We start from the raw sequence: 27,924 nt of genomic DNA on the forward strand, positions 1-27,924 counted from the left end.
GGCAAAGTCAGAATACAGTAGCTATTGACATCTCAGTGGGCTGAAGCAAATCAGACCAATTTGGTTCACAGAGTTGGTTCTCTCAGTATTAAGGTAACCAAGTGAGCAGAGACTATGCAAACTGGATGATGCTGGTTTAGTGGGGAAAAGAGGTTGACACAACCAAAGCTAATCAAAATTCTGCAGAAACAACAAGCAAGGAAGCACAGACCAGAGGGATGTCTAGAGCTTTGTATCCATTTGGATATGAGCAGCATCAGAAGGCCAACAAAATCACATCTGACCAGCAAGAACTGTTAAAAAATGTGGCAAAGAAGCCAAAGAAGCAGCAGATCAACGGAACCATTCTTTTGACTCAGTATTTATGTTTCGACTTTGTGTTTCTTCAGACTTGAGAGAAGAGGAAACCATTCTGAAAATATGAATTTGATTATAAGTAGCAGATAATTGTCAACAACTTTTTAAAGTAGTTAAACACAACTCCTGGAAACTGCAGCAACACAACTTCCATATAACTTGTACAGTCAGGGAAGGGGAAGTCATATCAAAAGACTCAAGGCAGGCTGAACTGCAGGAAGCTTGTGCAAAAAGCATAGGAACAAATTTGTTTTTCCCATGTATTTTCAGATTTATTGCCCACACCTCTAAATTTCCTTCTTTGCAGGGTACAGGTAACAAGAACTGCATGATTCCACTCTTAAATGCTCTTTCTGTTCAGACATGTAAATGGAAATAAGCATTTAAAGCTCAGTCAGGGTTTACAGCTTTTCCAGAGAGAGAGAGAGAGAGATATGGGTATCTAGGGAAAAAAAGAACAAAAAAATCAAAATAAAGCCCCAACCACATAAAGAAATTAAGTTCATAATGCCAGTGCCTGATCTCCCTTCCCACTGTTCTTTCTCCAGCAACAGTCAACACTGCAGTCACTATCAAGACTGCATTTTCAGGTATCCTCTAACAAGCAATTCAGCCTCCTTCTAATCCCTTTTGCAACACAGACTGACCTTGCTAGACCAATCCCTTTCACAGTTAACAACTGAGAAGCTTTCATTTTATTTTTTTTCCACAATAATAGTCCTTATTTTGAGATTTGATTTTTAGAGAGCTTGAAAATAATCTATCAATGAAAGCTTTAAAAAATTCTTCTTTTTAGTTCTTAGTCATCATTATAACATTTAAGCTGAGATACAAGCATTACCAAACCCTACTCATACAGAGATTCTCTACAGCAAAGATGGACAAAGAGGGGAGAAGCCCCAGCATGAAATGCTCTGCCTCCTTTAGGGACACCAGCATAACAATAGCAGTTCTTAAGTCAAGGGATGACAGTGGCTGGTGCCAATGATTGTCCACAAGAGGAAATAAAATGCTTCTTCAGGCCTCTCACACCTATACAAAAAGCAGGCACAGCCTTAAAAGGATAATGATATCACAAAAGCTCTTCAGAATGCAGTCCCATGCATTACTCATTTCATAGCTGCTGTAACCTGACACAGCATCTGAGTGTCAAATAAAATGTCACTTGCTCAAGTGTCTTCAACACGTAGAAAATATTCAGCAAATAAGCAATTATTTTTTCAAGTGGGAAAGTATATTCAGCTTTAAATAAAATTTCCCCTAAAATGCAATGTCTTAGCAAGAGCTAGAAAATCAGCCCTTTCACCAAAAATCAGTTTCTTTTTTTAGTAATTCTCCTTATTTTGCTACAGAACCAGAATTTAATTCTTATTATTTTACCATAGACCTGTTGTTATTCAAACTTGACCTTTGTAGAAGGACCATTCTCAATGCAGTACATGAATCTTCAACAAGTCATGCATTCTTCTTTGTAGAAGGACCATTCTCAATGCAGTACATGAATCTCCACAGCCATGCATTCTTATAGATTAGAGGCTGCTTTGTCTGGTAAATAAATCCTGAGATTTATATTATTTTGTATTTCTGTAGACTCCTGCCTTATAAAAGTAACTTTACTGCAGATACTAGTTATTTTCCCAATAAAGTTTATGGCTACATAAAAATACAGCTGTAAAAGTCAAGTTACAGAAGGGTTGCATACTTATAAACGCTGATTAAAATGGCAAAGGAAAGGTCAAAACCTTATAAAAATCTCTTAATGGATAACATCATATTTGCAGAAACTGAATTGGAAAGTTACAGTAAAAGCTGTAACTCTGGTTTGAAATATCCATAATTAAACAGCTAATTTTTCTCCTCTGTCAGAGGCTCTGGAACAAAATTTATTTTTGGCCATTAAAAACAAGGAGTTGAGCTCAATTAAGCTGGTCCAGCACATATTAAAGGAAAAGACACTATGAAGCATTTGTATCATAGATATAAAAACAATAGAAAACACACAGAAAACCTGGGATATATTAAGACATAGATAAATAAGATCACTTGGGCTAGCTTGTCATAAACTAGTAGAGCTTCAGTTACTCAAAATAGAGCAGACTTCCCAGAACTGGTTTTAGCACACAGTTTTTGTTTGCCTTACTTGGATACTGAAGATGTTCTGCTGAACAAGATACCAAGTGCTAGGAAAAGGAATTGACTGTAGTTAATCTGCACATTTATTAGCTAAAAAAACAAAAAGAAAGAAACAAACCCAAACAAAAAGACCACAAAACAACAAAAAAGCCCACTCAGGTTTGAAAGAATTGCAACATGAAGTCCACTCACAGAAGAAACCTTACTGAACTCCACCTGAAAGATCAGTTGTCCCAGCAGAACTTGTCTGACAATAAGTCCTCACAGTAAGTCCTAAAAGTAGTTCTTTGGGCTATCTCATCAAAACTAGAATGTATTCCAGGTGTGCTCAACTACCTCAACATCAGAAAGTGAATAAATGAGGAGTTACCATCTCACCTGTATGCCAGGTATGCTGTCAAGGGGGCACAGAATGACTGCACAGGACTGCAGCTCAGCTGAGAGCTTTGTGAAGGGACATGAATCTCAAATTTCATTACAAGAGGCTGTCTTTTGGTTTAGTGACATTTTCAGCACGTGCTCCACCTCACATTTGTGACAGCCCAGAAACATCAGCAAAACTCTGATTTTGCTTTTAAAAGTCCCTCTCCTAAAAACTCTGCTTTGCACTGTAGCCTGTAAAAGCCTCAGGGGAGGACAGGGATTAGCCAAGGCAAATCCCTGCCTCTCTTGCACTGTTCCAATACTTTGTGTTATCTCCCCTACCCTTGCACAAGCTTTTGTCACTTGTCTTAGTGCAATGAATGTCTCAAAGATAGTGCTATGCTGTTGTTTTGTGTTTGCACAGCACCTTGCACTGATGCTCCTGGTTCATTATTAATGAAAATTATTGATAATAAAAGACTGAAACCATGAATGAAGCATAGTTTCTTGAGGGACTCCAGGGTGAAAGCTGTTAGGGGGAAACTTAGGTCACTCCTAGCAACTGGTCTCCAGGGTAACAATCTGTCTGACAAGTAACCCCATGAGTAACACTAAGTCATCCATGTTTTCAACATTTGCTTCAAGAAAACAGAGATTATGTTACAAGACTAATTTTGTAATGCCATTCAAAATACATCATAATTTATACCCAAGAAAAATAATTATTAACTGAGATATTAATTCAGATAGACATTAAAATCTTGTTCTTACAGAAAGGGAGATGACTACACCTCATAACCAAGACCTGTGAATCAAAGCCAGTTTTGATAGAGGATGCTGGCCTGATGTGCCAGCCACTGCATATACTGGTCATGTCCACAGCACCATTCCTGAAGAGTGCTCAAGAACTTGGAACAACATTTTAGTGATGTTTCTTTTACAACACGTACGTTATTGAAATGAGATTATTTAAAAGAAAAAAATATCAACAAAGTTATAAATTACACCATCTTAGCAACAAGTTGGCAGTCTCTGTGAATTGTCTTCTAGAAGTTGTTACTCCTTAACCTAAAGCTTTTACCTCATTTTATTGACATTATACTTCACTATGCTCCAGCACTTCAAAGTATACACCACAGATTTATTAAGAAGAGATTCAGAGATTCTAGTTTTCCTAAAAAAGCTCTGTTTAGTGAAAGTTCAGTCACCAGTACTTTTTCTTGACAGCTTACTTCACGCTGGAAGGTGTTTGGACATGTTTTTAAATCAGTGATACCAGAAAGTCAATTAACCTACTGCTGTATCTGAAGTTGACAAAAATAGTTTTACTCTTTCCTGCTGGCCATGTTTGACAGCATTTTAATAGAAATCATTAAATCCATTATCTGCTTAGACATATAAAGTACTAACTATTTAATGAACCTATTTCTGATTCTTCTTCATATATTTAGACTGATTACACAGCAACTAAGATTTTCATTGTTTTCTAACCCTGAAGAAAACTCTCAGGAAGACTTAGAAATATCATGCAGCTATTAATTTTAATTATTGTTATTGACTTAATTGACAAGAGTCCTTTTATGGGCAGATGTTAAAGAACTAACAGGAATCTGACTGCTTAAGAGATGTTTTCCAACAGGTATGGAGCAAAAATGGAGCAAAGAACTGAAAATCTGCTGTTAGCTACATCTGCATCAATCAGCAATAATTTCACTGCCATACCGCATAAATTTATATAAATGTTTGCAAAATGCAGCACATTTGTCTCAAAATAATTTCAACATTTGCCTTTAAAGTACTACTTGTTTTATAAAAGGCATTTCCACTGCAGTAAGAACTTCTAGTAGAACAGTTCTTGGTTTTGTTGAATAAAACTTTCTAATCTTTTAATCTTTGAGAAGATTAGAGCTTGCAACTACCACCTGATCAGGATGATGAAATTCTACTAGTGCAATTGATTATGAAAAATGCAAAATATAATCAAGCCTTTCCTATTTATAAAAAGTATAAACCCCTCTGCTATTAGAGCCTTTCAAAAGATTTCTTCTCAGTTGCACAGAAAGGTTATAGATCTTTAAAATTTTAATTAAGAGTAGCAAAAGCAGTAGAAAAGCATTGGCTAACAAGACAAGAATCCACGTTTCAACTGGTTTTGTTAGAAATCTGAAGTTAAATCAAAATAAACATGCTTAAAACATATTATACGAACATTAATTAAGTATTGTATTTGCCGCAAACATTATTGTCCAGTCTTAATTTACATTACAATATAACAAAGAGGTGTTTTTGAACTGCTGACTGTACATCAGTTGGACAATTAATTTAGGCTACAGATTTATTCACTAGTTAAGGGGGCTAACAATTGCAGATTCCAGTTGCCGAAAATCTATTGCAACACCAAAAAAGAAAATTGTAAACATTTCAAAAATCTGTAGTCCCTTACTACTCTGTTTAAACATTAATTAGGAACAGCAAGAGAAAATCCATGTTAACATCATAAAGTTGTCAGATCATAAAGTCATTATTTCTGTATACCAACTTAGAATTTAAAACACATCAATTAATCCATACTCATGACCCTTGATACAACACTTAAAAGCTTAATCCTTTAATTTCTCCCATCTCTTTTACTAAATTGTGACGTGTTCTGGATTAGATGCCTTGTGAACAAGGACTCAGAGAGTCCGCTTTTACAGCAAGGTTTGAGAAGATGCTAAAAAAGAGCTAAAGGCAGTCAGCTGCAAAGAGAGACACTGATCACGGTATCAGACACTGAAAGCTGTTACACCGCATACAGAAGTTCTTCTACCCAGTGTACTTTAGTCAAAGTAGAGCAGATGAAAGGCGCAAAGGAACTCCGGAGTAAAGGTGTGCGGCAATTAAAAAAAAAAACCAAATCTTTTAGAAGGGGGCGGGGATGCGTCCTTTTTCTGGCCGAAGGATGCCCAAACCCCGACAGGTTCGAGCAGGCACGTTCACCTCCAGCGAGCACTGCTGCGGCCGGGACCTGCACGCACTTACCGCACTCGCCAGCTCCGCGCCCAGCCAGAGGAGCAGCAGCAGCAGCGCCCTGCGGGAGGCAAAGGGACAGAGTCACGGCGGGCCGGGGCGAGCGCGGGGAGGGGCGGCCGCGCCTGCACTCACCCTGTGCGCCCCATGGCCCGGGCAGCCCGCGGGCACCGGCACGGCGCCCGCCGGAGGAAGAGGAGGGCCCGCCGTCACTCGGGGCGGGCAGGGCACGGCGCACCGCTTCTCGGGCTCCTTCCCCGGCACGACGGAGCGCCGGGCAGCGGCCGGGCTGGAGCGGCCGGCGCTGCCCGATCGCTGCTCGCCTCCCGGAGCAGCGCAGCCCCGGCAGGCGCTCGCAGCGTGCCCAGGCAGGAAGTTCGCGCAGTCCCCGCCGAGGCGTCGCACCTGAGCGGGGCCGGATGGGCCGAGACTGAGCCGGACGAGCCCCGCGCCCGCCGCCCGCCCCTCCAGAGGGGCGACCCGGCACTGGCAGCCGCTGCCCCCTCACCCACCCACCCCGGCAACTTCCGCTGCAGAAAATAGTCCGGGGTCCAGCTGCCCGCCCGGTGGAGGTGCGGGGCGGGGAGAGGCGGCGCCCGCTCTTCGAGCCGACAAAACCGCGGCGCCCGAGGGAAGGGTGGGGGGATCGTGGCCTCCTCGGAGAGGGGCGGTAGCAGCGTGCCCCGCACCGCCCGCCCCCGGAGCGGAGGAATACTGTAGTCCCGGGAGGACTTGAGCCAGGAGGAGCGGGGGAGCGCGGCAGAGGGGCGGGCGCTGGCGTCGGGGCGGCCGGTGCGAGCCGCCTGCAGGAGCCGCGCTGCCCCGCCGGGCTATGCCCGCGCCGCTGGGCCGGCCCCGGAGCTCCTGAGCGGGATGGAGCCGCGGCGCTGGAGCTGCAGCCTGGCCGCCGGCTGCCTGGTGCTGCTGCTGGGGTGCTGGGGGCCGCAGGAGGCGGCGGCGGCGGTGAGTGCGGGGCGCCCTCCTTGTTCTCCTCGGGCGCCGCGGTCCCTGCCGGGCGCGGTGTGGAGCCCTGTGGGGAGCTTTGGAGCCCCTTGAGGGCTGGCGTGGCTGAAGGTGGCATCCCCCTGACAGGAGCTCGCTGGCTCCTTGAGCGGGCGGGGGTCGGCGAGGTTGGGCCGCGGGAGGGTCTCCCCGGCTCCCGCTGGTGTTGGGGCTCCCGGGCCGCTCCCGCCGGGCAGAGCCCCGCGGTGCTGCCCCGTCGGACCGGACCGCTCCCGGCGGGCCGCCGGCACGGCTGGGTTCGCCGGCTGCTCCGGGGAGGGAGGGAGTGCAGGCGGGGGAAGCCCGGGTGAGCTTAGTGTGTGTGGGCTCTGAACCCGCTGTTCCTCCAGGACAAAGGAGGAAAGATTTCCCCTCCTGCCTTCCCCCTCCAAAGAACTCCGTGGAGAGGTGTCTGAGCTCTTGCGGCTGAGCCATCACCTGCAGCCGTGAGTAACGCTTGGATGTGGCAGGGAGATGGAGCCATGTGGGCATGGCTCGCCAGAGGACTGTGCCTCGCACTGGGACTTGGTTTTCTCGAGGGCTGTATTTCTGCTTTCTTAAAACTCGAGTGGAAGTGCTAGCGGAGATGGTAAATGTGTGCGGTGTAGTAGAGAGCGGACGGAAGGCGGCCTGGAGGAGACTTTGTGTCTCTGTGTTTGGAAAAGGGATGCTGTCCCGGCTTCCCTGGAGTGGCAGGGCCGTGGGACTGAGAGGTGGGAGAGGTGATCGCTAGCTTCAGGTTTCAGGCTATTTGACTAAGACCTCTAGCTGTTAACAAGTGGTAAAATGATCTAAAGAGGTTCCCACTTTAACCTGCATTAATTTCAGATTTTATAATCTATGTACTTTCTTAACATTTTTTTTTTTAAGTTTACTTGGAAAGTGAAAAAAAAAATCCAGATTTCTGCTATTTAGGGTTCCTTTCTAGTTGAAAAGTCATAAATGTGTTATGGTAATAGGTGCAGAGTATAATTCTGCTACTTCCCCCCTTCAATTCTGTAGTTAGCTCTGACAAAATCTTATTTGTCTTGAACTCTCCTTTGAAGTGCATTCCTTTACAGTGAAACTTTGTAGACCTTTCATCTACTCTCTGAAAAAGCAAAGACCAGCCATAATATACTTCCTTCCTCTTCCACCCCTCCTTACTGTGCCCAGGTGGGAACCCAAGTGTAAGTGATACTGGTGTGCCAGCAGTGCTCACTGATACGGAGCTGCTCGGCTCCACGTTGTCTGTGCCACTGGTCCTGGTGCTCTGTTCAGTGGGGCCTCAGCCCAGCCTGCCTGCCAATGCCCCCACCCCAAAGAAGGACCCAGGCAGTCTCACCTACAGGACTTCACTGTTTTAGCAGGTAGGGGTTGAAGATAGGGATATTTGTGTGTATAAATGTGGCCCTTTTCTTTCTTCAGGAAAGTGTCCAAGCAGAGTTCTGTGTGTGCAATTATGTGAATCTGTGGGGTGTGTGAAGGGACCTGTGGTGACCCTATAGGCAGTCCTCTGCCTTGGGAGAAATGAAGAAGGGAGCAAAACCAGTGGCAGAATTTCTGGTTCTTAACACCACCTTGTGCTGCAGCCTCTCTTTTAGGATTTGCAGTGAGATAAGATTAACTGAAGACCCAAGGGCTAAGTGGGGGTGGGGGAAAGAGAGAGATGTCTCTGTTCCATGCTACATAAATCCCGCTGGTCTTTTGTAATATGTTTTTTTTCTAATGGCCTCTCAGTACTTTGGTGTTCTGATCATGGTGTTTTGAGTTTCCTGTCATAACGCTAAATATTGCTGATCCTTGTTAATGGGTATCAGTAATTTATTCTACCCATTGTCAGAAAGGGTTGAGTAGATGCTGCAGCAGTATGTTTGCTACATACAGTCTCTCCTGTGAATTTTGTTTTGGGACCCTGTGTCAGAATCGTCCTCCCAAAAGGACAAATTTGGTCAAATGACTTCAAATCATTCTGGTGTCCTTATTAAAATAATACCTGAAATTGTTATTCAATATCATAATTCACATTTCCAATAAAAAAGTGTATATTCTTTGCTCCAGATTGTTGTAATAGTGTGTATTGCTATGTGATCAGTCACCAAGTGAGAGAACATAGTTAAGAATCATCTGCCTGTGCCCATCGCACAGAAATCCTTGTGACTTATTAAAAAATCCAAACCAACATTTCATAGTGAAGTAGGGATGGATTTCACTGTTTAGATGTTATTGCTGGGTTTTCACAGCCCACAGTCTACACTTGGTGAGCAGCATATGGATCATGCTTTGCACTCATGTGCAGCCTCATTGTTGATGTAGAGTGAGGCATGATGAACGGTGTAAAAGTAACTGGGAATTTGAAAATTTGTTTGCTTTTGAATGGGAGAATGAATGAGATGGAAGATGGTTTCATCAATTAGTGAAGTTAGAGTATTTTTTAAAAGTGCTTATTCGTATGCTTTCAGCAGAGGGTATGAGGGCTTATTCCAGTGGACAATTTCAATCACTGCTTAACTGCCTTGCTAGTTTTAATATAAATCCACATACATGTATATAAGCCAATCTTTTATAAGCAGAATTTTTTTCTTCTCCTGACAGGTTTACACTTGCACTGTGTTATAGAAAAGTGATTGCAAGCTGTGACAGGGAAATCTGTTTAATTAGAGAACATAGATGGACTAGAGTCTTCAGTTTTGCTGTCTATGAAACTCACTAGAAGTTAGTCACTGACAATTGGCTTATATTGGAAAAATTTCCCTCATAGCTAAGGCCTAAATTTTTAAAGTGTAAATAGACTTTGTCAGCCTAAATGTTAGTAAAAATTGAGTAGTGTCTGCAATGTCTTTTTTCTTTGCCTTCCATTATAATTCCACTTTGACTAAAAGTATAGGGTTGAAAAGAGTTGTTCAAGTATGGTAAGGCAAGCTGGATATAACTTGTGTTTAGAGAAATAATGTATTATATGTGAAAGTTCTCTAAGTTTAGTTGAGATTTTTTCCTTTCAGAGGTTACCATATGTAAAAATACATGCTACTGTGTCAGTAATTACAATGTACATGATCAATACAGTTAATTTGATGGTCATCTGTGTTTCTTGTTTGTTCTAAATATTTTATCATGGTGGTGGTGGTGGTTGTTTTTATTTTACATTTCATAACTGGCAGTGGCTCTTTCTAGTTACAAAAGCTAGGTCTGTAAAAGCAGAAAGTAGTGGAAGCTGGCTTTTAGGATTCAGAAGGTATTTAATCCTGAAATTCTGTAGATGTGTCTTGATTAGTCATGCACAAGATGGGTTTCGTAACATCAAGGCTGAAGGCCTCCTGCTTGCAACTTATCATGTCATGTGTTTTGGTTTTGAACTTTTCCATGGCTTTTAGTTGAAGATATATAGTAGAAATTATATCTCAAGTTCTGTTCTAGCATGTACTAAAATGCTGCCATATCCAAGGAATCCTGAATGAAGCAGGATGTAAGAACAATTTAGACCATAACAGAATCTTATATAAAATCATTATGTATTGTTTTCATTTTTTCCACATGATGGAAATAGAGTAATATTTCAGTGGGACTTCCTAGACTTTCATTTTCCTGGTCATGAATGAATAATGTATTCATTGGAACCAATTATTAGTTACCTTTCTTAAAGGAAAGGGAAATTTTCCTAGGACAAAATTAGTTAATTTATTTAATAGGAAATGTAAATTTATGCAGTGATTTTTTTCCTACTATGAATAAGCAATGATGCTTACTGTAATGCAATTAGCTGTTGTTGGGTTTACTAGAACATGTGCAAACTTTTCTGTATTACAAAACTACTGAAATCATGAAGGGCATCCCAGCAAATCTAATGTGCATATTTTCAGTCTGGAGCAAAGTACAAGGAAGAATGTGTTTTGCACATGCAGTGAAGATGCATTGTGCATTTTTACCTTTCTTTCACTGAGATGAGAAAACTTCCTTATCCAATTGTATCAGCTGTGCAAACAGTCCACTGATCACCCCAGAGCAAGATAGCCAGGCAATGCTCAGGTGCATGTTCTAGGAAATGGTATTGCACAAATGCACTGAATAGAAAGTAGCCTCTGCCAGAGGTGATAATACCAGACAAAATTGCTTTGAATTAAGACACTTCTTGCTTGCCTGTTTCATAATGCTGTGTGGAGTCAGTAACATTAAAAACCACTGGGGTGCTTTGAAATTCCTGCTCAATGCAGTGTTTGGCAATCTGGTGTTGACTCCAGAATTTTTAGTGCTGTAAACCATCTATTCTCGAGAGTACCTGAAATAAAACTTGTTCAAAATATAGAGTGCTGATGCAGTTTTAATGATCACTAAGCAGTGTTCTCTACCCTCCTCTGAAAGGTTTGCAGTGCAATTAAACCTTATTAAATATCATTGGTACAGTACAGTGTCTGAAAAAAAGGCAATGTGCTGAGCATCTTGGGTATGTAGTTGCTAAGTGGGGAGAAAAAGCTTCATTGTGATGTGAAATTGTCATCAGAATAAACCTAGCTGAGATGAAGAGGAAAGCGTCCTATTTATAAAAAGAAATCTATTGCTTATTTTTAAAAAATTGCTTTGCAATTGACTGAGTCTTTCTTTCAGAGCTTAAGTATTTCTTGGACAACTTGTGAGACACTGCAAGAAGCAAAGACTGCAGGATGTGATCTTAATTTTAAGAGAGATGAATGAAAGGCAATTAGATAATTGCAAAGCTGCATTACAAGTTTTACATTGTAGCTGAAGCCTGTTAATCCTTTACTCTCCCTTCTTCCAGAAGGCATGATGCTGAAACTAATGTATTAGTAGACATATCTTCAGTCTGCTTCAAAAGACTGATATTGTGTGATTCCTAGTTATGAAACCCTGCCTCTCTTTTTACATGTTTGAGTAGGAGACTGGACTAAATAAACCCAAGGCTCCTTCCAGCTTGAATTATGCTAAATGTTTAAAATTTTGTGGAAGTTCAGTTGTGCTCCTGGGTGTACTTTCTGTTAAGACAATTTTCATATCTGGTAATTAAAAGTTAATCATAATTCATTAAGTTAAATTGCAGATTGCAAGGTATCTGATTAAATGGTTTTTTTAAAATTTAGTTTTTACTAGTTAATAAATAATCTCGTCAGCATATAGCATTCAGAATTTTAATTTTGTCTTCCACTTTTGTAAAGGTGTCTTATAAAGTGTGTGTTTTTATGTGTATTATTCAATGTGTTTGTATGTGCATTAGTCAATGTGTTTGTATGTGTATATGTTATAATGGAACAGAAGAGAAATTGTAATGGCAATATAGACAATGTTTAGGGGTTTTGGTTTGGGATTTTTTTTTACTTGAGGAGTGTGTGTTAGGAGTTGGAAAGAAAGGGGCTTTAAAGCTATGGATTTCACCTCACTTGAAGGCTCTTGGTTATTGCAGCTCTGTTGTTGGATTTCTTTGCTCCCTCCCTTTGGAGGGCAAGAGAAATAGTTTAGTCTCATATGTATTTTGTTTCTTTTACCTAATCTCTACAGAGAGTTAAAATGTCAGAGTTGAATTTCAATCTCTTCTCTCTCCTAGCACTGTAAAAGGCATATGTGTGCAAGACACTGCTGTTTTACTTTTGGTTTATTTTATTATCTACAGAATGATTTGTTTCATTGAGGTTTAGCTAGACCTGCAGAACTGCCCTGCTCTAGTTTAACATGATGCCAGTGCATACTAGATAAGCTTTGCTGCTGCAGCTCTGCTGAAATCCTGCTTTTCCCTCTCTTTCCTCAACATAAGCCAAGGCTTATTCACTTCCCTGAAGTGAATACTAACACAGGTTAGTAAGTCTTTTTGCCAGTGTCTGTATCTGTCAGGCTTTTCTGCTGAAAAGCATCAAACATCTCGGGAAATGTGTTTATTCTAGGACTGGCTTTAGTTGTTAGCAAGGTGAATCTTAATTTTAAACCACACCATTAATTTATATAAAAATATTTATGCTGTACTGCTTCCTAGAGAATGTAGATGCCTTTAGAAACCAGACTTCCACAACCTTTGGTTGCTCCTGAGGTCTGTTGATGTGGCAGACACCCCTTCTCCAGGAGGAGCAATGAGCATGGAGGAAATCCTTGGTTGCTGTTGATGTGGTTCACTGGTAAAAAAATCAAGACTTTAATCTCCTGACATCTCTTTCTCTTCTGCAGTAGTTGACTGTCCTGCTGTTGTATTTGGAGACCTAGTTCCAATAGATAAGGTCACCTCATTGGCTCTGGTAGAAGAAATAGAGGTTTGGCAGGTCTATTAGGTGCTGTTTCTGCACAGACTCACCTGAGAGCCGTGGCAAATATCCAGAGCTGCAGTGGAATGGCTTCATTTCAGAGATTCAGAACCATTCACTGGAAAGATAAAGCTTCATAGAGACTCTTCAGCTCAGCTTGTTTTAGGAACTACTGCTGTAAGTGACAGAAGTCACAATATCTTAGTACTTTTGCACAGAAAATGAAACAGAACTATGCAGATGTTCCTTTCTAGCTTATTTTTCAGTTTGACTGTCTTTATATGGTTACCGGGCTGGACAAAAACATAGAACTTTATTATACAAAGTATAAAATTTTGTCTTTATCTGGCAACTATAGTGCTAAAGTGAAGTAAACTACAACATTTGTACTGAGAGAAATTGTACTGAGCCCTTGTAATAGTGATGAGTTTTGAATGCTGTTTCAAATAATTAGCTGGATGTTTGGAATAATCAGTTACCAATGGGTTCTCTGGTTTTTTGCTTGCCTGCAGTGCTGTAGGCTGGCAGTCTTGTTTTCCTATTACCAACTCCTTCATGCTTTTCTTATAGTAGGAGATTTCTACTTTTCTGTCTTAATCTAGAAAGATGTGACTGATAAGCCTTAATTTGTATGAAGTAGTCACTTAATTTGCATTATAGTATAAGCAGCATGATGTAAACTTGTGACTTGGAATCCTTGGACTAGTTAAAAGTAGCTAGGGGAAATAAGAAGTGATGATATATACTGGACTTACCTGTATTTCTCCAATACTCTGCACATAACAAAAACCTACAGTATATTCAGAATAGTTAGTTTTATTTCTGTCTGTTCTGGTTCCTATCCACTCCAACTCCTGCATTCTGTGTGAAAGTATAGCAAACATTAGTTATTAATTACGTAAAGCTGTCAAGCTTAGGCAACCATTAATTCCGCAGTTATAGTTGATTTTTTGTAATTCACCATATTAGCAATGAAGGCTTGTCTTTCTTCCTTAGGAAAGATTTTGTTTCATGAGTCGCAAATATATTTCTCTCTAGCATTAGTCTGTATCTGTTAAATGTATCATCAGTTCTTCAAAAGCAAACTTTTCTCTTTATGCGCTTAAATGCCCCGGGAATCTGATAGAAAGGAAGAAAATGACCACCCTGAACCATGAACTGCATTCCTTCTACATCTTGAATTAAAGTAGCAATTATTAAAACCCACAATTAAATCGCTTTACTTAAAGCCATGAAAACTAATGTGACTTGCAGGCAAGGCTAGACAAGTCTGCAGCTCCTAGAAATTGTGATGTTCTGACAAGAAATGCCACTGAAAAAAATGTTTGGGTGAAGGAGCTTATGAACTCAGCTTTAAAATCTTTTTAAAATAATCCTTTTTATGAGGCAGTGGGTTTTTTTGAGTCAACTTACTTAGAACCAACCTGTCACACAGAAAGACAGCAGAAACCATTGTTTCTGAAAGGTAATTTTTAGCTGTCATTCAGACAATAGGAATTGACTTCATAATAGAAAATACTTGTTCTGAATTAGTTAGAACACTTCTCTTGTATATTCAACCCTAAAGGGCAAAGCTATTCAGATGGAAAAGGAAGCTTCTGCGCTGAGAAATGAGAATTTATATTTGACCTTGCCATCTCTTTTCATAAGTTCACTGTGTCGTCAGAAATGAGGGAAAAAGATTTGAGATTTCTGCAAAAACACTACTTATTTAGTGACTTAAGAATTTTAACAATATTTAAAATAATAAGGAGAAAATCTAGAGGGAATGAGAAGTTAGCCTGGAGAAAAGGAGACTCAGGGGTGACCTTATCACTCTCTACCTGAAAGGTGGCTGTAGTCAGGTGGGGCTCAGTCTCTTCTTGCAGGCAACAACTGACAGAACGAGAGGACACAGGCTGAAACTGCACCAAGGGAAGTTTAGATTAGATGTTAGAAAGAAATTCTTTACTGAAAGAATGATTGGGCAATGGAATCATCTGCCCTGGAGGTGTTTAAAAAAAGACTGGACATGGCACTCAGTGCTGTGGTTTAGTTGATGGTGAGGTGCTAGGTAGATCATGGGTTGGACTAGATGGTCTTAAAGGTCTTTTCCAACCTAGTTCATTCTGTGATTCTGTAAGTTGCAAAGATCGAGTGTGTTTGATTTTGGTAGTTTAACTTTCCATATTCATTTGGTGCCTTTTTTAATAGGGAAGGTAGTGCCATGAAAGTTGCTAGAAGGCTGTGCCCAGAGTCTGCCCAGACACACAGTGAAAACATCCATGCAGAAGTTGGTATTTGTCTGGGTGGAAATGATTTTGTAATTCTGATTGAAGGAAGAGTATATACATAATTTTATTTCGTTTCTGAGCCAGAATGCTAATGGAAACCTCTTGGCAATAGAATGAATGACACTCCTGTATCAGCAGAAAGTCACTTTTCTGTTCTAGAATCTTTCATATTCTTAAAGCAGTGGCAATAATAAAGTGTTAAAACATCTCTGTCTAATATATGAATTTTTGTATCCTAAGTGAACCTAGAAAACTTCTTCATGCTTGGATGAGAAGATGCTTGTTGACAGGTCTAGTCATGCTCAGGAAATGTGTATTTTCAGGACATGGGTATACTGTACCCAAAAATCAGAGTAATGAAACAGGCCTCTTTAAAGAGCCTTAGATTGCTGATATGCTGCAAAAGTATTTGTGGCGGAAGAGCATGGTCTGTTATAGTAATGGAAATAGTAGTACTTTTTTTCCCCTGTCTTTTTAAACAGTTGGGCTAAGCAGATGTGTTTAGCATAACAAGCCCATTAATCTGAGACGTATTTTTCTAAATTGTAGTGTAAGCTTTTCCATAGCTATTTTTGTCTTGATAGCAGAAAGAGTAGGTAAGAAAAGGGCACATGGTGTGACTCTTGGGAATGGTGCTAAGCATGGTCAGGAGCTGGACTTTGTGATTCTTGAGGGTCCCTTCCAACTCAGCTTACTCTATGACTCTGAGTATGCTGATCATTTGGGTAGAAAATTACTTAAGGCAACAAGGATGACCTTAAGCTTTCTGGTGGTGTTCAGGAGTGTAGTGTCAGTTGCTAAAAGAATCAATGCAGAAGGTGAATATTTAAAGTGTAAAGATGAATTTTCTGAAGGAAATCATTCGAAACTGATAATGAAGAGACAAGGTGTAACAAACTTACCAGAACCCTCATTCCCAATCCTCCTGTGTTGGTGGGGGCTAGGAGTGAAGAAATTAAAAGCAAAGTTAAGCTGGGAAGAAGTAAGGCAGGAGCAAGGTGTTGGAAGGTCTTTTTTCTTTTGTATTTCTCATTACCCTACACTGACTTTCGATTGGCAATAAAATTTATTTCTCTGAGTCTGTTTTGCTTGTGATGCTAATTGCTGAATGATCTCTCCATGTGCTTGTCTTGGCCCAGGAACCTTTTGCTATGTTTTTTCTTTCCTGTCCGGGTAAGGAGATAGTGGAACTTAGTGGGCACCTGGCACCCACCACAAAAGTATTGTTGGATTTAACATTCTGACAAGTTTTACTTCGGTGTAGATAACAAAATTAAGAAGAGGTGATGTTCCAAGCTAATTTATTGTAGGATCATAGTAAAACTTAGGCTGGAAGCATAATCCTTCTGTTCTGGAGTCTAGATTTGGTGACTTCTTGCTGACTTTGAATTTCTGTTTATTGCTCAAATAGTTGCAGTCTAAAAGGACATTGAAACACTATCTTCTATTCCAAACCTTGCTTATTGTAGGAATAATGTTAAAACTTGGTGGGGAAGCTCCTAATTCAAAATTTGCAGTTAACTTGCCGATTACTGTGGGATGCAGAGCATGTGTCAAACTTGAAGAAGGTTATTTTCTTTTCATATGTTTGGCTGCAAATAGCACTTGTGGAAGTTGGTATACTCCCTAAAATGGGGTGCCTGAGGGAATACTTTCCCTTAGAGAAAGTGACTTTATTTTGGAGTGAGTACAAGTGCCAGGGGCTGTTTCTTACTCCTGCCAAGCTTCAGATTGAACTGCATCTCAAGTTTTAATAATACTTGAGGGCTGTTTCTTATGAATGGATCTCCTTACTTTAATTATTGGGCTGGGGTGTTGGAACCATATGTGATCTCTCCTTGCCTACCTGCCCCCACCTCCACCCTTTTAAAAACTGACAGTATTTTAGTTAGATGTTGCAAGGAAGACAGCTCACTGACATCCTTGGACCCAGTCAGAGAATCACTGCAAGGAGATACTTCAGGTTGCATATTGTCAACTTGCTACTGGGGAACCCCCAGAATGTGACTCTGAATAAAATCAATTGCTGACAAAAGCAATAATGTAAATTTTCAAGTATTGAAGTGAGGAGAAGCTCAGTGCTGCTACTGAAGATTTCCTTCCTCCCTCCCTCCCCTTTTGTTTCCCTTTGAAACAAAAATATAGTGTCTTTCCTGTCCCTCTGTATCTTCTTTCTCTAGCACTGATGAGTTTTCTTTTGCCTGTCCTGTAATTGATACAATGTTAATGCTTTAAAAATTTTGTTGGCTTTTTAATGTTTTATTTAAAGATATAATCTATGGCCCTTTCAACTACTTCACTGCATGGGTTCAATTTTTTTAATGTAGCAAGTCTCTGAGAAGTGTGACTTAATTCCTGAGACTTGCCTTCTGTTTCATGATGATCAGTGCAATCTGAATGTAATGATTCTCAGGATAATGTAATTTATAGCCTCTAGATGTAATTTTGCTGGTGTAAGGGAGTGGAATCTTTTTATTCTAATCAAAGTTGAGTATCAAATTCCAAGATCTGCATGTGCTAGATAGAATGTTCTACTAGCACTAGCCTGGGGCTGTCTTACAGCATTTTAAAGGCAATAAAATACATTCAGGCCCCCTTTTGGTTTTTTCCCTGTAAGATAGTCTGGGAAATTACTGTTGTGATTCTCAATTCACCATAAGCTCACTCCTTCATAGGAATGTGCATTTTGCACAGAAGTACCTCACTGCTGTAGCACATAACCAGTGCTTAAGTGAATGAACTTGAGAGGCTGACACTGAGGGTACTCCATTTCTGCTCAAGTTCAACATATGAGTTTCTGGACAGGCATCTGAGACCTCTCACTGAATATTCAACTTTTATCAGCTTTAGGCATTTCTGAACCCATGTGGATAAAAGGATCTTCCATCTCCTCAGATCCTGATGCCCCATTCTTTTACGAGTGCCTCTGACTTGCAGGTTAGGAGAATTGTTTGGTATTCATTGCTTCCTTGTTTAGCTAGGCCCTCTTCAGTGCCACTTTTCCAACTGATTTCCTGGGGCTGGAGAGTAGCTCCTTGTTAGCATTGAGCACCACAGGGAAAGTGCTGCCTGTAGTGCTCTCTTTAGGTGTTAAAGAGCACACATAGAGTGTGCTGCTGCCACAGGCATAAACAAATGATAAAACAGCTCAAACTAGAAGAACCTTGAAGCTATGATACTTGGTCCAAGAACTGAAGGAGAATAGAGCTGATAATCACCTCCACCACAAATAAAAAAAATCCCCCAGACACCCACCAAGCCTTCAAGTGAGTTAGGTCTTGTTCTGGCAGTTAGGAGGGTGTGGACTTCTTCAGATAACATCTCAGTGCAATATCACTCTGCACAGCCTCTATTCTTTTTAGCATGTATATTTGCTTAATCTTTGGTATTAATTTAGTGCTCTCGGTAGTTTCAAAATAGACCAGAATGGAGTTAGATTAATCTGAAATGCTATTCTATTTTGCCTCCTTTCTCCAAGGAAGAAATGGGTTTCTGTTCTTGTGAGGTCTGCTTCATGCTCTTGACACCTGAAAGTGCAGTTGTCAGTGACAAATGCCTGACCTCTGTTAACAGGACTGGGAACTGAAGCTTCTTCTACTGCATGTCATATGGACAAGGGTGAGGAACAGGGCCTTTTCCAGGGAATGTCTGTGTCTTTATTCCATCTTTTTAACTGGGAAAGGAGTAAAAGAAGAGTGCAAGAATGACTGGTGCTCTGAGTGTGTAATACTTGGCTTGCAAGCATATCTGAGACTTAGGAGCCTAACTGACGTTTGGTCTAGGTTTGTGTTACATTTGGACGTGGTTATAGAAAGTGGCAACATCTAGCACCTGTCACATGGGAAAGGTCCTAAATGACTACTAAATCTTAACCTGTAATGAGTACCATATGGCACTTCTTATTTGCAGCTGGAAAAAATCAGGAAGCCCCAAGAGGCTGGTGATTAGAGACTTGTGTGTAAAATAAAAGTAAAACTGAGACTTCCTGAAAAGTCAAGTGGCTTACTGTATCCTGCCACTGACTGACTGCCAGGTGCTCCATGTGGGTGTCTCAGGGATGGTGTGAGTTGTAGAGATGTGTAGCTGTGCAGGCAAAGATGGAGGCATGCTTAAGACTAACCATTCCTCTAATTTACTAAGTACTTGTTTAGGGGTTCACTTATGGTCTGTATAAAAGTTAGAAGATGGCTTGCATTCAGAGTTCAGCATTTAGAACTGAAGTGAGCAGTAGTGAGGTGTAGACTGCCTGCAGAGGTGGTATGAAATTTATGCATTTCCAAACTGCAAAGCCAACCAGAGTTACCTTGTTTAGGATGTTTCTCTAGATATGCTGTATATTTAGAGGTTCCTGCAGCTGCAGTGCTTGCTGAAGGAAATGAATGTGGTGTTTGGCATCTGTCAGTTCATTAATGTGGAGATGGAGTGGGTTGAGAAGGCCACCTGGTCGTTTGCATTCTGGTTTAGTGCTCTTAGCTTGCACTGTTTACCAGGAGGTGTACTTGCCAAATCTAAACATAGATGCAGCCTCTGGATGGCAGCAAAAAGATAGCACTTCTAAGTTGCTGTTAAAGGACTTTTTACCAATTCATACAGCCTGATGTGGAGCTGTCTGGAAATTCATGTTCATTAGGCCGGAAGTATTTGGCTTCTCAGGTCTCTTCAATTGTAGCTTTGATATACTTGTGAGAAGGGCAAGGGAGCTTATCTGATTATTTTACTTTGTGTCTCACTCAGTAAAATATACTGTACTGAAGCCCATTCTGTGTTGTAAGACTAATAGACTGCAGAAACCTTAGGGTTTTCAGAAGTGGTGAGAACTGTCCATGTCCTTTTCCTCACCTACACTTGAGTGCAAGGCTAGCAGTGCCCCTTAAAGCAGAGGGCAACGATCATTTTTGAAGATGGAAGACTGTATAGAAAGTAGGAGTGAACTACTGTGACTTGTAAGGGCTAACTGTTCCTTAAACTCTGTACTTCAAGTTTCTGCCTAATGTTTCTTCATGTTCTGAAGAGTTGTCAGCCTCAGCCTTCTTAAACCCAAGTATTGAGAAAGGGGGTAGAGAGTTAGATGCCCAGATGGGCTCTTCTACTTTGTCTTCTGTTCTGGTTCAGGAGTCAGATACAGAGAAATTGCCTGGTTGTGATACCTCCTGTTCTGAATGGGTGAATAGTTGCAGTTTGGGGATTCATCAAAGTTGTTCAAGTTTTGGGGTGTTCATTCAGTAAAGAGTCCTTGACTCCAAAAGTTGCCTGTAGTTAGACTGGTCTGTGGTAAGATCTGTTGCTCCAAGTATTGCCATTATTTTAACTAGAAGCTTTTGTGAAAGATACTCTTTATGAAAAACTGTTAAAGAACCATAATAGTTCAGTTTAAAGCAATAAATTCCATGTTGTTTTAGTACAAGGTACAGGCAGAAAAGTTCAGTCCTCTGTAGATAAGAGCTCCTGTCGACATCTTGTAGCACAAAATGTTTTTAACACAGACAAACTTGTTTCAATTTTTGCATATTCTGAAGGTAGTTATGCCAAGCTTTTCTTGCTTATAATTTTAGGGTTTTTCTAAGTACACCTTTAATCCCAACCAATTTGTAGTAACTGTATTCTAAGAGAATTTATTTATTCTTAAATTTTCCAGTTAATCAGACCATTCATGTGGGATGTGATAACTAGACTTAGATCACTTACAGTTGTTCCATGTTGTTATTATTAGTAGCTATTAATGTATCTAAACAATAAGCACATAGTGCTACCCCTTCAGAGGAAAAAGAGGGTTTTTTTATCCATCAGGTGCTTGAGAATGGTTTTTAACCTGCCTCTTGTGTTCTCATTCACTCTACAGGCCAGAACTGTAGCTAGTACAACCAAAACTCTGCCAGTCTGAACAGGTCTTATATTGTACAGATTTCAAAGAAAGATAGTGCCTTGAGGTGCAACAGATGAAATTGCATGCCAGAAGTTCCCTTAGTAAAAAAAAAAAAAAAAAAGCCAAGCACTTCTGCAAACATATTTTGACTCTTACAATGTAGACCATGATATTTATTCTTTTCACATCTTTGGGTAGATTGAGGGAAACAATTCCTTAAAAGGGCATGTAAAAGCATTTCATTCATATTCTGCTTTAGCAATGCTACTGCCCATAAATACACAACTTTAGTGAGAAAAGGATGGCCATTTGGATTAGAGACCTGTAGTGACTTTGCTGCCATAGCTGACTTCACACAGATATATGAATAATAAATTATCTTCAAATTTGTACTCCTGCTTAAGCCTAAAGAGCATGGATGTGAAATCATAATTAGAACTCACAATAGGTGCTTTAACTCTGCTTGTCAAATCCCCACAGAACCTTTTGTTTGTTGGTTATATTTCTGTCCAGGCAAGTGAAGGGAAAATCAGCTTGCTGAAGATAAATGGTGAAATCTTTGACTTGGAGGAGCAGTAAATCCTTAGCCAGAAAACTGCACAGGTGTTTTCTTACACAGATCTTGGCAAGCTAATGAATATGAGGATACTCTTCAAGATCACCACCAAAAAAAAGCTTAATCTTTGCTTAGAATTGAAAGGCTGAATTTATTTGCATTATAAATAAAGGTATGAATAATTGAGTTTGTGGCTTTTGCATGGTTACAGCAGGAAGATTACTTAAGCCATCCTCTTAGATCAAAGGCATTTGTAACTGATGTTTTGCTGTATCAGAATGAACAACAGAGTCAGTCTTTATAATTGATAGAATTATTCAGTATTTATGCTCCTTTTCTTTTCTGATGCTGAACTTATGGTGGCAATTGGTAAGCTGTCATATTTGAAAGCAGAGGGTGATGTTAATAGCATTAAGCATTTGTTCACTGTGTATTAGCTTTATTCTAAGAATACCTTTCACAGATGTCTAACAGGTAATTGCAGTCCCTACTGTGAAAATTCTCTTCTATCAATCCTAAGTCATGAACAAGAGCAGCTTGAAAATCTGCAATTTCTACAGTGAACTTTTATGAGCTACAAAACACTGTTAAACTGCTTCTCAGCAGTAAAGTTGTGTGTATTTGAGTTAGTTTAGATACTCTATGAATTCCAAGGTATAAGTGTATTTTACCAAATATGTGGTCTAGAGTCAGACTTGGTGAATTGGGAAGTCCTATTTCATTGTTTTCTGGACTAGAAGACTTCAAAACTATGGATTTTAGCCTAATTAACACTTCCATTGTTTCTAACCCCTCTTGCCCTTCTTTGGCAGTAAAAACCTGGTGGGGCTGATGCATGCTGTGCTAGAACTTGAAGGGTTTGATGTACCTGCAGTTCTTTGGCCACTGCCTTGTGGTTTGGTGTGATTCTATCTGAATGCAAAACTCCATGTTTCATTCAGCTTTTTTTGGTACTATGGTGACTTTATTATCTGCTTAACTTGCTGAGAAGAGTAACTGGTCACATGTTGCTTGTAAATACAGAAGGGAGAGACCTGAGGCGCTTGTTAACCTAAAACCAACACGAGCAAGTGCTCTACTAGCTTTGAAAATGTTTGAAGGAAAGGAAAAGATAAAGTTACTGTGTGTCCATGCTCAAGCCGAGACTGTATCTTTGAGTCACAGCAATTCCTTGCCTGTGGCTGGGCAGTCAGACCTGCTGCAAGTAGTGGAAGGACTCATAACCACATCGGCTTCGCAGAATTGCTTCTGTTACTTTTGTCTGGGAAAAACCTGAGTTATGAGTCTCAGGTTGAAGAGCTGTTAGGGGAGACAGACTGTATGCTGCATGGAAGCCCTCAGAGATTAATTGCTTTTGAATGGGTTTTATGGATGGTTCTTCCTTTGACTATTCTAGAGAACAGCAAGTTAGTAAAACCAATCAAAAAGCTTCATTATATATAGCATATAAATCCTAAGGGAGTCATTAGGAAAAAGTATGGGAAAATACAAATAGAGGACACAAACAGCAATTGCTACACAGTGTGATATGACTGTATATTAACATTTTTTGTCTAGCCTTTACTGCTTTTCCTCTGCTTCTCACTCACATTGTTCTACAGTTCAGTGAAGTTCTCCAGTCATCAGTGTCTGTTGCAGTTTTCAATTTGTTTTAAAATTCTGGCCATCTTTACTTGGGCAGAATTTATTTCAGTGATTTCTGTGCATCTTTTTCCAACTAGAGGGAACAGTCCTTGCCTGGTGAGGTAGCTGACAATGTTGTGTCAAATAACTGTCTGGTTCCCTTCAAGGCAACATCTGTTTATGAAATTAGTGTGTGCAAGTCAAACCTCACTGAAGCTTCATCATTTAAGTCTCTGAGGGGGTCTTAATGCATTACAGGTGACACCAGCATTTAAAATCAGTGGCTGTCCACAGTCAGGCTTTTGATTCTTTTCTGACCTCCTGCTGCTGTCAGAAGGGAGCTTTCAAGAAAAGTATGAAGTCTGTTAGTACAAACTGCATCACTGCATTCAGTAATGTCACTTTGCTCCTCTAGGAATGAGAGGAGTTGTCAAACAGGAAATTTTTGATTTGTGATAAAATTATACATAAGGAGGATGTCAGAATAAACAAACTGTTCAAGCTATTTATCTTTTCTTTTTCTTATCCAGTTGTCTGATACCTAAATTGAGAATTCATTTGTAAACAAATTTTTGGGTCATGTCAGAACTCTCATTGAGTCACCTATTGTGCTTCTGTAAGAAGCCTCACCTTCTCTTGATTGGTAGTTTGTAACTGTCAAGGTTTGGAAATTATTGGCTTCCCTCTGTAATCTTGCTTGTGGAAAGAGTATTAAATTACTCTTAAACTCCTATATGTTTTAATACTAATACATTATTAAGTATTCTAATGTAGGGGTTTGGGTGCTCCCTTAAACCCCTCCCTATGTGCACACTATTAGCTGTTAGGTTTTCCAGCTGTTAGGTGTGTATGTAATGGTAAATCACTTCTTTTTCACTTCATAGTTTTCAGAGTCCCAAGTTACTGTTCTCTCCAGAAGCAGCATTCATCTTCCTAGTATTTTTTACAAATATTTGTCCAATAGTGTTGTGAGTGGCAGCTGGGAGGTGGGGTGAGAATGGAATATGCTGAAATTGTCTTGTAACCAAGGTCTTTGGGCCTGATGAGAAAGGAGTGGAATGTGCCCAATGCAGAAGGCAGGCTTTTAACCACAGCACATTTTGAGGATGACTTAGGCTATTCATTTCACTGAGCTGATTGTAACAAACCAGGAGTAGGAATATGTACTTTTTTTCTTCAAACTGAAAAACAACAAACAAACAAAACTGCATTCTGTTGGTGGCATAAAGCAGTTTTCCTCAGTCCATGTAATACACAAAAGACCAAGTTTGTTCTGGAAGAATTATCCTTTGACCAGTAAACCAATACCATCCCTCCTTTTATATACTAATGAAAAGACTTGTTCTCTACACACAGATTCAATGGGTAGAAGCTGTCAGGAAAATCCAGTGAAAGGATTAGCTAAACTTGAATAGATTAATTAGAGCCTTTGGTTGTGTCTTGCTATGGAAAAGTCAGCATAGGAAATAAGCAGTGATAGTGCATTCATCTTTGCAGGTACAGGAGCAGGGAGGCAACAGGAGCACAGTAAGGAGCAAATCTAAGCAGTTTGTCTTGAGTTCTTAAAAGCTGCTTTGATTCCTTATTCATCTTGGTGTAGTTGAAAACTGAAAGATTTTGGTAGATATGGAGATTGTGACCAGCTCCTTATGGTCAAGCTACAGCTCACTATTATATCAAATATTTTTTATTATCTTCTGTCACCTAAGACAGTGTGTCCTACTGGCCAGGGCCAGGAACAGGACTGCTACTGAAGGCTTCTGGCTGCCAGGTAATAATACAAGGCAAGAGTCTTGCTTGGTTTTCCAACTGCATCAAGTGTAATTTGGAGTTCCCCTGAGGTTTGGAGTAATTCAGTTTTCCATATCTGGAAACCCAGGAGGTCACATAATTTTCAAAACTAGGGATGGTTAACTGGTTACTAAGGGTAAAGTACTGATGGTAATCATCTAACTCTTAATGTAGATTTTTCTGCACTTGGAATGCCATTACATCCATTTTCTTTGTGTGGTTGAAATGTAGATAACTTACTGTTCATGTGCAGGAGAAATTCCAAGTGTTCCTATGCATAGTATGGAGCCTAGATTTCCTTAGCATTCATGTGAGATACACAACTGATTCTGTGACATCAAAATCTCTAGCTTGTGGCTGCTGAGTGATTTTCAAACTTGTACTAACTTGTTATGTAGTATGCAATCTCCTGTAGTGCAATTTTTGTGCCTGCTTTGCCAAGTTAAAAAAAATGGCCTTGAGATTACTGAAAAGTCTAAACAATAAGGCAGCTTTCACTCAGAGCAGGTCATTAAGCCTTTTTTCTCCTCTGTGCCACCATGTTTTACTTTGGTTTTTTTTTTTTAAGTTATACAGCAATAAGACCTCTAAGTGGCATTAATTGATCTTGAGATAATATGGATTTCCAGGGCTTTTTTTTTTTTTTTAAATTCAGACTGTTTAATTAAGAATACTTTAATTTGGTGCAGATACAAGTTAATGCAAATGAGAAGCACAGTCTGCCAAATACAGCTTTTGTGCAGGAAGATAAGTGACTCTGCTGGGGGAGTACTTCTTGATAAGCTTGTGTGTGAATAGATCTTCCCAGGATTTATGCCAAAAATTTACTACTATTTGATTACAGTGGGTATTTGAAAAGTTTTCTGATTACAGGCCTTTAGCTTCCCTTCACTGCTGTCTGAGAAAGACCATGTTTCCTTCCTGCAAGTAATGCATCTGAACTGGATATCCAAAACCAAAAAGCATTTGTCAAAAAGCATTCAGTGAGTACTCCTGGCTCTCCAACATGGGCTAATTACATAGATTAAGAAGCTACTCAAAACATAAGAAATCCAGTCTGAATATATAAATTGCTTTGGAAGACAGAGGTTTAAAAATAACCCCTTCATTGTTTAAATCAAAGCACTTTGGTGCAAACAAGATAAAGGGAGAGCAGTACATTTTTTAGAAACTTTGTATATGAAACTTTTAATGGATACAAGTTGCAGCATAAGGGGCTGTGGGATCTCCATCACTGTTGTTATTCAACCTGCAGCTGAACAAGGACCTGTGCACGCTGCCTAAACTGCCCTGCTTTGAGTGATTCCTTCCATACCAAGTTATTTCATTTGTTTTATTAATTGGATCTATTACATTTGGTCTTGGTGCTGAATCACTGTTAAAGATGTGTAAGCACTGACAAAGCAGCTTTCAGCATAGAGTAGCAAAGGGCAGAGACTCCTGAGCTTAATTGTCTGAAAACTCACCTTCTGACTTGTTTTGTGAAGGGGCCATGTAGTCTCATATCATCTTTTTCCCTCCCAGCTTCCCTTTCTCCCTGTTCATCCCAACAGTAACCTTGTACCTGAAAACTGAAAAAAAAAAAATCTATTAGAAACATTTTGTGGAAGCTGCAAATGAGTCTCTTCTGTTCCATAGGCTGAATAAATTCTCCTCTTTGTGCAGGATCTTGATCATGCTTTTGGTGTATGTGTTATTTAAACCTCTGTGTTCTAGAACAGTTTTTGGTGGGTTTTGGTATGTACTGATATAGTTTATTATCTTCCCCCACCTCTTGGAGGCAGCAGAGGTTTTCCATGTTGCTCTCACGGTTCCATCCTTGTCACACAGAATCAGTGCTGCACACAGTGAGCAAGGTTTTACTGTGAGGGAAGGGAATATTGCATGGAACTAAGGTTAATCCCTTTTAAACGAAGCTTTGTTAAAGAGGTTAATTCTAAAACTGCTTCACAATGAACTTGCTTTTTTAAAACCCATTTTTAAAAGTGAAAGAGATCAGATTCCAAATTCATAGGATAGCTGGGATTGAAGGGGGCATCAGAAGAATATCTAGCCAAGCATCCTGTTCCAAACAGGGACAGCCATGAGGTCAGGCCACGTTGCTCATCCAGCCTGATCTTTGAAAGCCAGGCTGGAAAGATTCAATTTCATTCTAGGGAATGGCTCAATAAACCCCTGTTAACTAATAAGTTTTCATTTTCATATACATAACACCAAGAAACTGGTAACAAAAGCCACATGGAAGATCAGGAAAGACACTCTGGTCATGTCATGTAACATCACTGCTGGACTTAAATCTCAAAGTTCTGCCTTCTGCTGCAAGATGCTTTAATAGCTCCTGGGATTTTGTAGCTCCAAGTGAATTAAGTTACTTCTGTATTTTCAAACTGATCTTGGTAGTATGTTTAGGCTAAGAGCCAGGACATTCCTAATGTCAGGTAAGGGATGGGTCATGTCTCTAAATGCTTTTGTGGTAAAGGAGGCTAGAATTGAAGTGTGGGTGTATTTCAGATCTGACATGCAAATCAGTTTCTTGATTGAAACTTTGTACATAATGATCTCTGTCGATTACTGAAGGGGATGACCCCAAATGCTTAGCTTTTCAAACTTTTAAAGCATTAGCTCTGTGTTTTTAATACAGTGCTGCACCTGATCTCAGAACAAGTTGAACCCTGAAGTGTTTCAGATAGTGCATCTTCTAATATGGCTCATAGTTTTTAACTATGAAGAGGTCTG

The 27,924-nt window shown here is 40.1% G+C and overlaps 2 protein-coding genes across 2 annotated transcripts in view; one reads left to right on the top strand and one right to left on the bottom strand.

The window, feature by feature from the left end:
- Positions 1-6,162, bottom strand: part of COL4A6 (collagen type IV alpha 6 chain) — a 110,270-nt gene extending 104,108 nt beyond the window's left edge. Inside the window, exons 1-2 of the mRNA XM_030272304.4 lie at positions 5,998-6,162; positions 5,875-5,923 (exon numbers count right to left, since the gene is read on the bottom strand). Of these exons, the coding sequence (XP_030128164.4) occupies positions 5,875-5,923; positions 5,998-6,011 (63 nt within the window). The 5' untranslated portion in view covers positions 6,012-6,162. The remainder of the gene's footprint in view (positions 1-5,874; positions 5,924-5,997) is intronic.
- COL4A5 (collagen type IV alpha 5 chain) overlaps positions 6,082-27,924 on the top strand; it is a 75,372-nt gene continuing 53,529 nt past the window's right edge. The window contains exon 1 of the mRNA XM_030272302.4: positions 6,082-6,825. Within this exon, the coding sequence (XP_030128162.4) occupies positions 6,736-6,825 (90 nt within the window). The 5' untranslated portion in view covers positions 6,082-6,735. The remainder of the gene's footprint in view (positions 6,826-27,924) is intronic.

The sequence above is a fragment of the Taeniopygia guttata genome, chromosome 4A (genome assembly GCF_048771995.1).
Source record: "Taeniopygia guttata chromosome 4A, bTaeGut7.mat, whole genome shotgun sequence".
Lineage (NCBI taxonomy): Eukaryota > Metazoa > Chordata > Aves > Passeriformes > Estrildidae > Taeniopygia > Taeniopygia guttata.